This window comes from Sturnus vulgaris, chromosome 8 (assembly GCF_052056855.1).
Source record: "Sturnus vulgaris isolate bStuVul1 chromosome 8, bStuVul1.hap1, whole genome shotgun sequence".
Classification (NCBI taxonomy): domain Eukaryota; kingdom Metazoa; phylum Chordata; class Aves; order Passeriformes; family Sturnidae; genus Sturnus; species Sturnus vulgaris.
The window spans coordinates 35,007,573-35,024,193 of record NC_142250.1 but is presented as its reverse complement, the minus strand read 5'-3'; the positions used below and the strand labels follow the sequence as shown (position 1 = coordinate 35,024,193).

Genomic DNA, 16,621 nt, shown 5'->3' with positions numbered 1-16,621 from the left:
ACAGATCACAACCCGCCACTGTTATTTTTAACAGGACTGTCATGAAAAACTGCGAAGTCTAAGCAGGTGTATTTTTGCCAGAATATTACCAAGGTCTAAAAGAAAAAAAATTAATGAAGCCACACCCTGTGTTCTCATGAGTCAGCAGTTACAGTAATGAAAATACCTGCAGGTAGGCACTGACTAGAGGGCACAATGTCACACACATCTCTCCCACCTTCATGGTACATGGAAAACCAAGCAGAACTTTTAACATTTTTTGTTAAATAACCCCAGAATTCAAGGATCTTGTATAAACACAAGCACATGTGTCAGGCATGGAATACTCCCTCTGCCACATCCCCTCAGTCCCCCAAGCAGAGCAGCCTGAACAAACCATTTCTGAGCTGCACTTCTGCTTCCCAGTGAGCTCCTCCACCAACGTGGAACCTGACAAGCATTAAAATCTATGTTAGGATTAAATAAGATTTTATTGTCACATTGAACTGCTTTGTCAGAGATGTACATTTTGCAGGTTTCTGTGCAGAATAAAAATGAAGACGGTGGCTGCCAATCTGTCAATTCTGATTCCAGCATCGACACGTTCCCACCTGAGCCACAGGTGCTCACAGGTGCTGATTCCACAGCAAGGTCTCTGTTCCAGGGATTGCAACACTCCAAAATAAAAACCCATCCAGTTAAGGCTAATGAGAACAATGTAAAATAGTTAAAACCAGAGCACTAGATGTTTAAAGGTGGAAACACTCAGTAGAAGAGTGGCAGTTTTAACATCTCGGTTTTTTCCCAAAGTTATTTTGCTTAATTTAGTACAGGTAAGGAGAGGGTAATGAACAGACTTTTGCCTATGGATATGATCCAGAAGACTAAAATTTCAGTGTGTAAATTTGAGATATTTAAAATTTTTAAGCAACTGCTTTGCTGTTCTGGGTGTAAACAGAAGAAGTGGCTATTGATACCTCAAAGTGATAAATGCTGCAGATAACCTCATCTTAAAATGTGTATTTTCTCATTTACACATCAGGGATAAAGTCCAATAATACAAACTTCTTAGTGGCACAATTTCACATATTTTGGGCAACGTTAGCATACAAGCAGTATTTAAATAAAAGTAAGTGCATCCAAACATGAAATTCTCTAAATATACCACACTTCATTTATCCCAAACGGCAGTTTTCTGACAAGAGCTGTAATTCAAATTAAAATAATCATTTACATGTTTCACCCAGAGGAAAAGAGGTAATAAACCCAGGGGACTCTCCAAACAATCTTCTCCTACCCTATCCCCTATTTATCACATAAAATAACTCATCTAGAAGCGTAAATCCAATACTCAGATGCAAATAAAATGCAAGTAGCAGTCTCTGATGTTTGTAATTTGCAGACTCCAAAGTCCAATCATGATGGAATTTACTACTTCTGTCGGTCATTTACTCCTGTATGTGCACTTCATATTTATGCTAAAAGAACACATGAGACAATAAATGAGGCTAGTGTGGCGTAAAGTCATTGTAAACCCAGTGAAACCAGAATAATTCTATTTATGACATTCATCTGGATGATTTACCAGGCATCCCACCCCCCCCCCAATACCCTTTACAGAGAAAAAGGCAACCATCAATTGAAGTGAGACACATTCTGTTTGTAAAAAATGTTGACCCAAACCCCTCCTCTGATGAGGGCAGGCCCACAGAACGAGGTTGACCACATCTTTTCCAACTAGGCTTCTCAGAATTATCAGGATTTCTTTGCTTGTAAAGGCCAATTTGGCTTACCATAGAAAGCTATTCTGAAGGCGGCTGATATATTTATTATTCCCTTTCAAAAATTAAAATTCAAGGCATGATAGTGCAAGAGGTAAGTTTTGATTTGAGAACATTATCTGTAGACTAACTGTGCTTAGTTACTACATCCCAATTTATTGTCTTAAACAAAATATGGCAACAAAAGCTACAAGATCTCTATAAATTTCATTTTGCCTAAATTTACCAGTACATCCATGAACCTCATCAGTATTAGTACAACTTGATTATCCTAATGATTCCATTATAAAACTTGCAAAATGTATCACAAGGTGAATAAACCATCTAGTGCAAGTCTTCTACATTTCGTGTGCACAGTAATCCTGTGTAGTTCATTTCCTCCGGGTTAAATCCCCAAAATCTCTTGGTAACAATTATGAAAAAACAGTGTCACGTGGATTTTTTTTTTGTTTTGTTTTGTTTTCCCCTTATCAAATCGGAGAAGTTTGAGTGTTCCTGGAATCACCATCGGGATGTGCTGAAGGTCGTGACTCCCTTGTCTGTGAGTATTCACTGTCAGAGGACTCTGTGGGTTCAAGCAAATTCTCATAATCACTGTCTTCTGATTCGTCAACATTGTCAGCGAGCGCTCTTTGGGAAGATGGCATGGATGCTCCATTGCCAGAATATTTCAATCCTGCAGTCGTGGAAACATAACTGGAAGATCCAACTGCCTGAGGCCGAGGCATGAAGATGCTGGTGGTCTCCAGGAGCCCGGGGCTGCCAGAACTGTCTTGAGTGGTCGTGCTGAAATCCGAGTACGGCGGGGGAGGATCGGAGACGTCGGAGTCTTCAAGTGTGCAGCCTTCCACAGCAAACCCAGTGTAGGACATTCGGGGAACAAACATGGGTTCCACGTTATCTGTTGGCATTTGCCTGCTTAAAATTGCCTGCTGCATTCCTACAAAGCAAAGAACAGGGGGTACTTAATGCTTTCTTGGCAACGTGCTCCACGTACCTGAGCTGTGACCACCTCACCTGTCCTCTCTTCTTTCTTTCTGTTTGTTATCAAATACTCATCCCTGGGACTGCTTACCAACTCCAGCGCTGGATCATGTCCTCTCACTCTGCTCTACTCATCTTTCACACCTCTGATTTTAGGCTTATAGAGTCATCAATACACTACCCCTGACCATCACATCAGATCTTGATAACACTGCATCCCACTCTTTGAGCTCTACAAACTTCCCTAAATTTAGCAGTGCAGCCATGAACCTCATCAGAATCAGCATAGCTCAGTTATCCCAGTGATCCCATTTCAAACCCAAAATGAGTCAGAAAGCAAATAAACTATGCAAGTGCAAACATGCTATCCTTTCATGTGCACAGTCATCCTGTACAGATCATTTCCTCCAGTTTAAGCTCCCAAAAAACACAGCTACAGGATGTTTCCACAGCCTGTTGCAGTTTCCACCTCATCTTTTCTCTGTATTTTTCATCTCCTCCTCACATCAAAAAGCACCTGTGTTAGGGTTCAACCTGTCTGTTCCTCTCCACCTGTGTCTTATTCAGTAAAACTCAACTCACTTTTCATCCATGATAATTGATATTTGATATTGTATCTTAAAAATGTCACTTTGTACTTTCTCTTTCAATGCCCCTCGTGCTAGGGGACAATCTCATAACACTTGCAAAGAAAACACTGTGTCTTCTTCCCTCAAATTATTATTTTAAAAATTGCACTCACATTAAAAATCTAAATGATGGGATTACAGCTGGGAGTGTAGCAGGGTATCAGAACAGGAATGTGAAAGTCATCTTAAATGAGCTGATTTGGAAAATAATTTGAGGAAGACGTGCACAGGAATAATGAACTGCAAAAGCTGCAAAATGAGGAACACTTGCAGAGAAGAAACTTGATTTATGTAAACTATAAATATCAATATGCATGAGGTGTGCTGAGCTGTGGAGATACAGGTATGTATCATTTCACTACAGTTGTTAAAAATACAACCAGAATATATGTAACTATGAACACTACAGCTTAAAAAATAGGGAAAACTGGAGAAATGCTGCAAAACACAAGGACTTGTCAGAGATCTAATAATCGTGACCTAAGAGGAAAGGCTGGAAAAACTGGGATTAGCAGGGAAGACTGAAGAAACCATTTTATTCTTAAATGTGCCTAAGAGGCTGCTGCAGAAAGGTACATTTGAGCACTGTACACTAGATACAAGGAAAGACTTCCTGGCAGGAAGTTTTGTTAAGCACTGGGAGAGAATGAAGTTTTTGACTGGTTCCTAAGGGGTTATTAACCAACAAACCTGCCAGAATTGACACTGGAATGTGTCAGGTGATGGACACAATGGGATCAGCTCTACTTACTATTAACACCTTATTTCTGGAGAAACCCCAAATGGAGGGTGAGAGTTCCTTTAACCAAGTCACTGAGATGTCTCTTAGGAATCAAAAGAGCACATTCCCTCAAGTGGCTACATAACAGCACTCCATTTCTGGGCCACAACAGGAGAGCTGCAGTGGGAGATTTCCTGGCATTTGGGAAGTGCACAGCTCTCACCACAGCCTGGAACATCCTGCTATCTCAGAACTATTTCAGTGATCTGGCAGCTAAAGTCTCAACTGCCTTTTATAATGGAGTGTTTCAGCCATAACCTGTTAACCCAAAGTTTATAAGAACACCAAGCTCTCACACAACAATCCCTCAGGAATTGGAATCAAACTCTCCCTTTTTCTCACTAAAACTGAGGAAATTCTCCCAGCACTGAGCAAGTGAGGGAACAGAAGGCCAGATTCAGTAATTAACTACTCACATCTAAAAATACTGCAGAGCTCCAAGCTGCATGTTTTCCTGTTTCAGCCCTCTCACATGATTCCCTGCTCTGGCATGAATTCTCAGTCCAGCATTTGCATCTCCGTGGTAGTACCAGAGTTGAGCACTGACTGCTCTTCCTCCTCCTCCCCCAGCTTTTCCCATCTGTGCTGGGATCAGCTCTAGTCACACTAAATACCCACCTCTGCTTCCCCATAGTAGCAGTTCCCTGCCTACTTCATCTCCAGCCAAGCAGGAAACAGCAGTGACTCATTTACTTCCACCTTTTAAATGGTCCTGGGCTAATGCTGCCTCTGTTACCTTATCTTTGAGGTTCAGAGAAAGAAGAACTTGGGCTGACAGATCAAACTGTGCACTAAAATGTTCATGTGGTAACAGTGCCTTGCTGCCTGGAGAAAATTAAAGTACCAGTCACAGCATTGCAGAGTTTAAGGTGTTCACCCATCTAAACCATCTTTTTGTCACACACTGCTTTAGGTAACAGGATACAGAAATAAAAAACACTTCACAGCTAAAATGACAAAATTTCACTATTTGCTTATCATTTCAAAACATGGGTAAAAACAGGCAGTGTTTGCTGAAATGTTTAATTTGCTTATGAATTATTTAGGTTTTTATCTTACTTCCCATTTGCCTATTCTCTGCCCCTACCCTTTACCTTCAGTCTTCCCCTGCACTCACAAATTCAATTAGATCAGCAGTGCCTCTTTGGAAAGAACCAAGTGCTTCACAAAACCTGTCTCCTGCTAACCAAAGTCTCCTGAGGCCACACTCAGTTTTTAGGAAGGAGGGACAGTGTGGCAATCAGCCAAATCTGCTCACACAGCAAGGCTCACTGACTCAGGAGATTATGGAGCAGCAAAATAAGATGAACAACACCTACAAAGATTTGCTTCAACACTGAAAAATGGTATTTCAGTGCTAAACATCTTTACCACTAAGTCAGCAAAGTGGGAGTGGGAATAAAGACTTTATAAAGACATGGATAGCTCCTGGCTTGTGAGCCCAGTACCCTGTTTCTTTCCTTCAAAAAGAATCTCTCCAGTTTTCAGCTGTTTTTTCCCCACACTTTTCTTTTCCTAGAACTGATCTCTTCCTGTGTTATTTCCAGAATTGAATTGCTCATTCTTCTTTACAGTGTTGTCCTCCTATATTTTAAGTTTGCTAACACTGGATGATTCCAGCAGAAATACCTGCAACACACACTTTCACAGCCCAGGTGTCATTCAACATAAATCCATCATATTGCCCTTCCCAATGAGATGGTTTTTTTCCCATGAGTTATCAGCAATACAATAATTATTTAAACTCCACAAAACCTTTTCTCCTCCCAGCATCTGCTTCTGAAAAAAAAATAAAACAAAAGGCAACTTACTTATTTCTTCTTCTTTTTCATTCTTCTTCTGGGCGATTTGCCTTTTTAACTTGTTTACATCAGCTTGAAAAGATTCAACAACACGTTCACTTTTTTCTACATCTATACAAACTGCCTGGGAGAAAAATGTAAGATATGCTAAGATTGGGCAAAAATACAGGAAATAGTTTCAGGACAACATTAACAACTACCAGATAAGAAGCCACTGAAGCACAAAACTAAAAGCAGGATTGAACTGTAGCAGAAATACTCAACCTCAAGATTGTTTTCTTTACTGGTTGTTGCTGCATTATAGGAAAAGTGTTTCCAAATAATTCATCATGACAGAAGATTTGTAATAAGATCCAAAGTTGGTAAGTGTCCCATCCCTGGAAGTGTTCAGGTTGGAGAGGGCTTGGAGCAGCCTGGGACAGTGGAAGGTGTCCCTGCCATGGCAGAGGATGGAATGAGGTAAGTTTTAAGGTCCCTTCTCACCCAAAGCATTCTGTGATCCTATGAAATTAAATATTGGTGATGATCACTTCCAGGGATGGTGATTCCACCACTGTCCTGAACAGCCTGTTACAATGCCTGACAGCTCTATGGAAGAAATTGTTCCTCATCTCCAATCTAAACCTCCTCTAGTGTAACTTGAGGTGGTTTCCTCTCCTCCAGTGGCTTGTTATCTGGGAGAAGACAGCAACAATGTCTCCCTCAGCCTCCTTTTCTCCAGGCTAAAGAAGCCCATTTCCATTTCTCCAGACAGCAACTGAAACAACAGCAGGAGCACAGAGGATATTGTGCTCCTGGCAAGAACAGCAGTACAGAACACAACCATTAGCTAATGGATACATCTCTGAAGAGGAATTGTGCTATTCCCTGAAGCTGCTTTGCAAGTGTGTGCCTTACCCACCTTCCAAAGGAGGCTGGAAGGTGCAACTTGCCAGTGAGAAAGAGCAGCTCCCCGTGTGCAGGCAGGTGCAGGGGGTGGTAGCAGGGATGACTCCTTGTTCCCTGCTCCAGGAGCCAGCCAGCAGAGCTGAGCTGGAGCACAGACACCAATCCCCCCGGGGCAGATGGAAAGGGAAAGCCTGGCACCAAGCTGTGACTCCAGCACAATTAGCAGATGTGTGAGCTCCCGGGGCAGCACAGCTCCACTGCTCTTCACACAGGACAAGCTGTGAACTGACAAGCTCACAATGAGCAGAGCTGACACTCGAGGCATTTTCAGATGCTTTGGCACATTTAGAGCAGGATTCACTCATGCTCCACACAAAATGTTCACAAGTTTTAACTAACAGATGGTGCTCTGCTCATGCTCCATACCCAGAGCCAGGAGTCATTTTAAAACCTCTGCAAATCCCTACAGCCTTCAGCAGGGCTTCTCTTCACTGCTAACCCTTAAAAATGACTAACACCTCCCATAAATCACTAAGTATTAAATCATTTACTTGCAAAAGAGAAAAAATTGGTGCTATTTGTAGCAACCACTTTCACAGAAGCCACTGCAAATGCTCACATTAAATAGAAACTGAAACATTTAATTTTAAAGTCAATCTTATTTTCCTACAGTTGATGACTGTTTATGAACTCTACAAATCTCCATCTCCTCCACTCCTGCTTTAACCAAAGGACGAATAAAAGATGCCACATATATACAGACCAATATGGAGTAAAGGATGTTACCTGTACTTTTTCCTGAAGTGCATTATAAACCTGATAGATAGCCCTGATATCCTTCATCACGCCATCTTTGTCAAAAAAATCAGTACTAAAAACGAAAATAAAGCAGAAATCATTAGTGAGAAAAAACAATACAGGTTTCTAGCTCATGTTGTCTTTGAATTCCTATTAAGCAGTCTATCACTGTATTTTTAAAATGTATCTTATTGCCAAACATGCTATTGTAGCAATCGTATATTGTTATAAATGTACCATATTGTCATAAACAAAAATTTGGACAGCAGCATATTCAATATCAAAATTCCTTCTGGAACAATAAAGTCTTATTTAAATGAGGTAAAACTTGCGCCAAAATCTTTAAGTTTGTAAAATTTCATTGTTAACAGCGTGAAAAGCTACTTTGAATTTATGACATTAAATTGAAAATACTTAAGAAAAACATCAAGAATTCAAAAGTGGTTCTTTGCTGCTCAACATGCACATTCATATTATTCTCTGTGAGGTACAGAGTGTAGAGCTTGAGGACTACTTTATTTAAAAAGGAAAAGTCCTTACCCGTGTTCCTTAATAACTTTGGCATAATTCTGAGAAGTATTTGGCACTGAAGAAACTTTGTATTCCTGTTGACTAGTGTTGCCTAGATTAGGAATAGTAAGTGACACCCTCTGATTATACCTGCAGAGAAAGTTCAGAAAGATTTCTTAAAATTCATTTGAAAAAGGTTCTTTACAAAAGCCTTGATATTATCCCATCCCTCTGATGATCAGAACTCATCTAATTTTAAAGGTTTGTTATAAAAGTAGCTGAATATTACAAGTTGTGCTCAAAATAAATGCAGGATACAGAGCTACCTCTACACCTCCAAGAACCTTTCTGATGTGCAAACTACCAGAGGTACATTCAGATCCATTAGAAGAAACATCTGAGATGAAGAACATCTGATGTCTCAAAATAGATCTTTTTTCTTTGATGATTTAGAGATTGAAAAGTATTTTTGCTCACCCTAATTTTAACTTATAGATTATTTGCACAAAAAAACCCCCAAAACAACTGTCATCATTAGACAAACACAAAGCTTTCTTTAAGTGCATTTGTAGAAACTCCTGAGTAGTTTAAAGAATAGCAGTAAAAAGCAGAACAAAGAATGAGGACAGGTTCATTGGCAGGGCTTGCTTACCTTCGGTTTGGTCTAAAAAGCACATATTCTAAAGCATGTGTTGAGTTATTTGCAGTGGAAATGAAGCTGAAGAGAAGGAAGACGAGATCAGGCACTCCCAGGATGTGTGTCAGCTGTTTATGAATGATGTGCTCTCTGTATGACATCTGCTGCTGAGTGTTTCTCCTAAATCTGTACCATCCAATAACGTTCTGAAATCAAAGTATAGCAGGAAAAACCCACAGTGTTACCTGAGAGACACAGGTTTACCTTCTGAGAATAAAGGGGCTGAAATTGTGGTATCATTATTACCCAAAAGCTTTAGGACAACAAAAGGAACTGAATTCCTCGAGATTTGAGATGGTCAGTACAGCCCTACACTTTTGGAGCCTTACACTTAAATCCTTTGCATTTCTTCAGGGAAATTAGACATTGCCCCCAGTTTAATCTAAGCACCACAAATCCAACAACTTCTGTACAGAATAAGCCCTGGATCAAAACAACCCATCAGATTTGTGAAAGGAAATATTTATTCTAGTTAACTACCTTTTTTTTTCCATTTGTTTTCCAAACCCACTCTTTCTAATGCCTACAACAGGAGGAAAAGATAGAAAACTTACTTTTCTTCGGTCTTTGAGAATCCTGTCCAAACTCTCCTCATTAACTTTGCCTGCATAGTCATAAAAGCTTGAACAAAAAGGAAGAGAGAAAGGTAGGTACACAGTTTATACACACATATTATACATAAAGTAAATAATTTATACTTTGAGTGCTCTACGAGTAGATGGCATTCTAGACAATACAAAGCTATTTCCAGAGCCTTACTTTTACCAACAGAAATGCACTGTGCAATTTTATTTTGACCTGCATTCTGTAAAACCCTGCTTTGATAATCAGAAGCCTACCAGCCCATAAGAAATGAGAGCAGGACTATTTTAGATGCAACTCCAAATCAATTTCTTGAGCTCCATTCCTGCCACTGCACTCACATGGCTGGATCCTTGAAGCTAAAAGAGTCAGCAATAATTCAAAGTATCACAGTCTTTCCATATGGTTCTGCTTCCACAGCTGAACCCAAACCCTGGCATGTTGTTATTCTGTGGAAATGACAGATTTGGGAATTTATAAATCTACCTATGCAGGCAGTTTTAGAAATTCAAGTATATCAGAGTGCATGATAAAAGGAAAAACATTTGAAAATAGCTTCCTCCTTGGTCTCTTTCAGGAGCTTACACTAACACCTAAAGCAGTGCAGGAAAATGCTCTGGTTTAGGGGTCTATGACGTCAACTTTTGGGGAAGTGGGGTAAAAAAACCACCAAATCCTGAGCTCAGTGCTTGGCTGGTAAATAAAGGTAGAAATACCATTTGCTTCAAGGTGTAAGTTGTTGGGAAAACTCAGACTAAAACTAATGACAAATTTGAGACACTTATATCTGCACAATTTTTTCAATTCCTGTTTGCAATATTTATTTATAAGCAGTGGATATTGAATTCTTTCTCTGTCTGTGCTTTATAGGAATAACCAACAGCATGCTCTGGTCCTGATAAAAAGTGTACAAGCTGTGAGAGTTTCTGGTGCTGTGCAGTAAATGAATTCATCAGCTTTCCTAAGCAGTGAGATCCTGCCTGCTCCCCTTCCTCCATCAGCTCTGGCACTAACAACCAATTCCTTGCCTGGGGGAAGCAGGGAACGTGACCAGTGTGGATATGTGCTGCACAAAGCATCCCTGGGATCCAGGAGGAGCTGACCAGACACTGGATATTATCTCCATGTGTGGAGTCTGCAGCATTTACATCACTGGGTTAAGAGTAGCCTCTCTGTAATTATCAGCCAGCAAGTGACTGACTGCAGCTTTTCTCTTTAATGCAACCAGTGCCAATCATAATGTCTAAGCTACTGTGTCTTCTTAATTGGCTGGAAATCTCTCAAGACAAGAGGAGATTAATTGGGAATTCCTTCTCAGAAGGAATTCTAGACAGCGCTTCAGAAGCCACCACTGTGCAACAAGTGAGGACGAGAGAGAAAATCTACATGTAAATAGAAGGAAGCTGTAAAATAGAATATATTAGCCCCATATTTAATTTAAATTCTGGAGTTCAGGAGATCAGAAGGCAAAAATAACTAGAAAGCTGGAAATTTTGCAATAATTAGTTGGTGCAGGTTGGTAGCACTAAGCACAAACCAGCTTGTTAACCCAGCAAGTTACCTGGGTTAGGACACACAGGGAATGCTGTGACCCACAGGCCCAGGCAGAGCCAGCCTAAGACTACAATAATTTCAATTGATTTTGACATTCATCCTCATCATCAGAGTGATATGAGCTGAGCTGACCTGACTGCTGCCCTACCTCCACCAACTACACAAGATGGAAATCCAAAGAGAGAAATAAACCCCTCCCAAGCTCACACTAAAACTGTAAACTCCTACTTTGATTGTCATGGTTGGTGCCATTTCCATGTGTTTCTGTAAAACCATCAGATGAGCAAACACTGGTAGGGACATTTGAAATGCTAATATATTGCAGGGAGCTCCCTACTTTTGTATTCTGCAGCCACCATAGCAAGACAACAAAAGAAGCTTACCTAAAGAGTTTTGAACAAGGCTCATGGTTATGGATTTCTGCAACAACAAACAAACAAAAAAAATTTGACATATGTCCAACTGCTCGAGACAAAAAGAGAAATTACAGTGGCAGATCTTGCATGAACTTCCCACATCAGAACTACTGAGCAAGAAACATTTGTGTCAGACCACACACTGCCCCTAATGTCTCAACACTCGATGACACAGCACCATACCCAGAAAACTGCCTTCACTTCATAATTTGCACTTTTACATAGAACAATATTTTAATAATCAAGGCATACAATTGCTCAGATACACAGATTTATCTGAGCCTCAAATACACACTTTTGATACTATTTGATAGTTACAAACTCCTCATTTCTGATGTTTGTTTTTTTTCTACATATTTCCACACCAGCTTACTTGCACCCATACACATTGTTTACTACAGCAGCAAGGAACAGAAAAGGGATAGGGAAGGGAACCACTGAAATATCATAGTGTTTAAACATTGCAGTGTTTAAAGAGGCAAGGCAAACAGAATCTCTAATGAGAAAAAGGGTTAAAAGCAATTTCTAAACATTTAGCTGCACTTTATAATTCTGTTATATGAAATATTAAAAAGTCAGGGCAGTGTTTATTTAAAAGGTTGTGATAAATGCTAAGATGCTTATTTAATCAGTAAAGGTTGTAACATGTCAGCAATCTCAGAGGAGAGTGAGACAAGTAAAAATCCAATCTTACATTGTCTTTCCAACACCAAGCCTGACTTATTTTTTCAGGGGCTTGGACCAACCTGGTTTAGTGGAAGGTGTCCCAGCCCATGGCAGGGACAGGAAAAAGGTGGGGTTTAAGGTCCCTTCCAACCCAAACCATCCTGGGATTCTGTGATGACACAGCACAAATATTTCCAGCTCCTCCAGCAGAGGAGCTCCCAGTGGAGTTCAGCAGTAACTTTGTTGAGGCTCTGCCTCCCTGCAGTGATTCACCACCTGCTGCTCGGGGCTGCCATCTCAGCAGAGGCACCAGAGGATGGATCACAGCTCCCAACAACAGCAGTCAGCACACATCCACATCTCAGCACGTTTGGTGTCTATCAAAACAAGGCCCTGAGCATCCATTCCAGGCACACTGCCTGGGAAACTGCACATTCTCACTGGCAAGAACTCCTAGGATGCTGCTGTTAGAGTTACTGACTCCCTTTATTTGATATAAAATTGTACCAACGCTAATATTTTCCCACTACCATGCAGGCATCTGTGGAAACAATCTGCTAACAAAGCCTGTAAGTACAATTATTCCAGCTTGGAACAATTCCTTCCAGCAAATACCTTGACTGCAACAACATTCTTGTTTCTTAGGTGAAGATGTTGCTACACAGACCTTGTGTTTTGAGAAACAGGAAGCAAGAAGCCTCCTGCTCAGACCCCATGAAGCAACCAACATTTTAAATTTAAGGTTTACACATTGACTTATATACATATATATATATATGTATACATACTACATACACACACTTATATATTTAAACACCACCACTAAGGAGACACAAAAGAAAGTTAAAAGTCATCTGTGACAACAGTGCCACAAAACTGTCACCCTCATGAGCTGAACTGGGAGTCCAAGAGTTAATTTTGATGAATAAATACTGAAGTAGAAATGGTAAATTAAAAAATATTCAGAAGGTCTTCAGGAGTGGGTAATTCTCATTTTCATTAAGTCACTGTAACCAATAATGTGGCAAAGGGGTAATTAAGAAGGGAGCAATTTTTAACACCACAAACACTTGGTTTAGGAAACCAGGCCAAGGCTGCAGGTGGTGACATCACTGCCAACAATAACCGAGATCAGTGACCACTGAAGAGCAAGGTCTAATTTAAAAACCTAAAAATGACTGGCTCTGTCAGTTTTGTCTGAACACACAGAGACATCAACAACACTCTGGTAGTGATTATATGCAAACACAAAAAATGATGTGCCTTTATCTTCTGTAATTTAGCTCATAACTGACACTTCAAAGTCAATTTACCACCCGTGTTCTCTTAGGAATAACCAGAACAGGAAACTACTCAGCCTTCTGGAGTCCAGAGCACAAAACCATCACCACTGCAAGGTGGGAAATCTCTTGGGATGTAATGTGGTACCACTGCACATGTTCATAGATCACCTGCCTTGTGTCAGAATAACATCTGAGAGTCAATCCAGAGCTGTTTGTGTTTTCACTGAGCTTTATGCACACCCTGCTTTGTTATCTGGGAATCACATTCACAAAGTCAGGCATTTAAGGGGGTTTAAATACATTTTAACAGCTGGTTATATACCCAGAAACAAAAAGGCAGTTTCTTTCAGGGCTTTCCTATTTGCTATAAACCAAACATGCAACAGCTTCTCACTCATGTCTAAAAAAATCTCCTTCAACCAACACTTAACAGCAAGATCTTTGATCTTTGTTCAGTTTTCACAACACATCAGCTGTACAGAACTTGTGCTTATCAACGAATTGTCTGACAAATATTCCTTGTCCTGTCCTGCTGTGACAGTTTATTATGTCACCAACTCCCAACCATCCATCCAAACCTGCTACTGAAAATCTGCCCCTTTCAGAATCGGTAAATCAAGCAATGAATTGATTTTGAGCACATGCTGTATTTAGCCGTAACAAGCAGGAAATTCCCCGCAGTAATTTCTCCATCGTGGAATGCAGACAAATAACTTCAATAAACAATCTTTCCTCCATAAAAGGAGGTGCATAAAACCCCTGTAACTTGCAAAGATTTGTTTCCTTTCCTCAGATCTCAACCACAAACACACAGACACTGTGGCAAACGTGATCCTGAAAGTCTGACACTCCTTGTGATGGTCTCACAGGAGAACAATTCTTAATGAAACTTCCTGAAAACGTGAAACCTGAGCAGCACGTATTTCAGAACAACTCAAAGTTACATCATTTACCTATCACTTGTAGAAATTCAGTGTTGCTGATCTGTGAATCACTAATGCTGAATGTCTCTTCTTGTCTCACCTCTCCCAGCAGAAATCCTTCCTGCAATTTTAAAAGAAAAAGATTAAAAATAGGAAAAAAATTCCACTATATGCAGTCATTTACTGCAACTTTCTTAGCTTCAAACTGAAACAAAGATGAATTTTGAAAGACACATCTGAGCTGCAGTGGGTATAAACTGCCCTGAGGTTTTATAAAAGGCGATTTTCTGCTTTGCCAGCATCCTTTTACAACACTACAGGGATGGGTTGTCCAAAAGGAACATTCTACACACAACCTACTCAAGGTAAACACATCACAAAAGGGAGGGCTCTGCCCCAGCCCCAGGGGAAAAAGGAGGCCTGAGCATGATGCTGCTCTGCTCCAACAAAGCCAAGGGAAGAGGAGTTTAAACCTGCAGGGACTTACACAAATTTTAGTGTGGAGACTGGGCTGGGCCCTGAACAACACCGGGGACTGCAAAACCCAGAAGGCAATTTAAAAGTAATGCAACTTTAAGGTTAATTAATTTATTCTCCATCCCTACCCAAAATGAAGAAGGGGACTGAGCTGGAATCAGGAGGTTTTGGCACAAGGTGCAGAGGAAAAGAGCAAGCTCAAGCTAAAAACGTGCCAACAAAACCGAGGGATTCGGGAACACTCCCGCTCTGCACTGCGCCCATGGTGAGTCGCAGGTGCTGGAAAGGCGCTCATGGAGCTTTTACAGGAGCGTTTTCCTCCCACAGTCCGTGTCCTGCGGGAGCCCCACCCCGCGGGGAGCACCCCGGGCACCCCACATCCCGAGGAACAGCCCGGACATCCCACGGGGAGCACCCCTGCTACCCCACATCCCGGCGGCAGCATCCCGCTGATCCCACACCCCGCCCAGACACTCCACATTCCGCCCAGACGCCTCACATGTCGGGAGGAGCATGCTGGGGACCCCACATTCCGGGAGAAGCACTCTGGGCACCCCACATGCCAGGGAGCAGCCGGGACACGCCACATCCTACCCGGGAAGGAACAAACCGGGCACCCCATATCCCAGAGACCCCGCGGAGCATCCGGGGCACCCCACATGCCGGACACCCCACATCCCGCGGAGAGCCGCCCGGACGCCTCTCATCCCGCTCAGACTCCCCACATCCCGCCCCGCTGTGTCCGTCTGGGGCCGCCCCCGCCCGCTGTGACCCGCGGCCGGGCCCCACCGGCGGCGGCGCAACCTGGAAGCTGTGCAGCGCCGCCGCCGGCCGGGGTGCAGCGCGAGGGAACCCCGCGGGCCCGGGGCGGCGGCAGGGGGCACGTACGTGGTCGGCGCTGCTGTTGGCGCTGCAATAGCACACGGAGCTGAAGGTGTAGCCGGAGATGGACGCCGCCATGACGGACACACCGCCGCCGCCGCCGCCAGGGCGCACGCGCGCCGGACGCACACCCACTTCCGGCGGTGCCGCGGGGCGTCATGGGGAGTGTAGTCCCGGGGGACAGCGGGGTACCCGCATGGGAAGGGTGGGAAAGTGTGGGAGCGAGACATTGGACCGAGACATTGGACCGAGACATTGGACCGAGCCCATCGGGTCCAAGCTGTGACCGATCATCACCTTGTCACCCAGCCCAGAGCACGTCCCGGGTTTCATTGGGCACCTCCAGGGATGGGGACTCCCCACCTCCCTGGGCATCCCTTTCCAAGCTTTAACATCTCTTCTATGAAGAAATTCCTTCTGATAACCAACCTGACGTCCCCATGCCCAGCTTGAGGCCGTTTCCTCTCCTTCTGTCCCTGTTCCCTGGAGCAGAGCCTGACCCCCTGGCTGTCCCCTCCTGTCAAGGTGTTGTGCAGAACCACATGGTCCCCTCTGAGCCTCCTTTTCTCCAGGCTGAGCCCCTTTCCAGCTCCCTCAGCCCCTCCTGGGCTCCAGGCCCTTCCCAACTCCGTTCCCTTCCTTCCTTGAGGAGCTCCAGCGCCTCAATGTCTGTCTCATCGTGAAGAACATTGATGTGCTGGAGCTTGTCCAGAGGAGGCCACAAAGGTGCTGAGGGAGATGGGGCCCCTGTGCTCTGGGACAGGCTCGGAGAGCTGGGGGTGCTCACCTGGACAAGGCTCCAGGGAGAGCTCAGAGCCCCTGCCAGAGCCTAAAGGGGCTCCAGGGGACAGGACACAGGGAATGGCTCCCCCTACCAGAGGGCAGGGCTGGATGGGATATTGGGCAGGAATGCCGTGGTTCACATACACGGAGATGTACAGGAGGCAAATGTGCAGCAGTGCTGTTTATCACTCTCATTATTAAAACAC

At 42.8% G+C, this 16,621-nt stretch overlaps 1 protein-coding gene across 1 annotated transcript; it reads right to left on the bottom strand.

Moving 5' to 3' along the window:
- Window positions 1-451: 451 nt before the first annotated feature.
- On the bottom strand, window positions 452-15,760 carry ABRAXAS2 (abraxas 2, BRISC complex subunit). The gene is made up of 9 exons (XM_014879626.2): window positions 15,639-15,760; window positions 14,304-14,394; window positions 11,369-11,405; window positions 9,404-9,470; window positions 8,805-8,995; window positions 8,183-8,302; window positions 7,631-7,715; window positions 5,966-6,080; window positions 452-2,700 (listed from the first exon to the last, which is right to left on the bottom strand). The coding sequence occupies exons 1-9, from the start codon at window positions 15,708-15,710 to the stop codon at window positions 2,231-2,233; spliced, it is 1,248 nt and encodes a 415-aa protein (XP_014735112.1). The 5' UTR covers window positions 15,711-15,760; the 3' UTR covers window positions 452-2,230.
- Window positions 15,761-16,621: the final 861 nt, after the last annotated feature.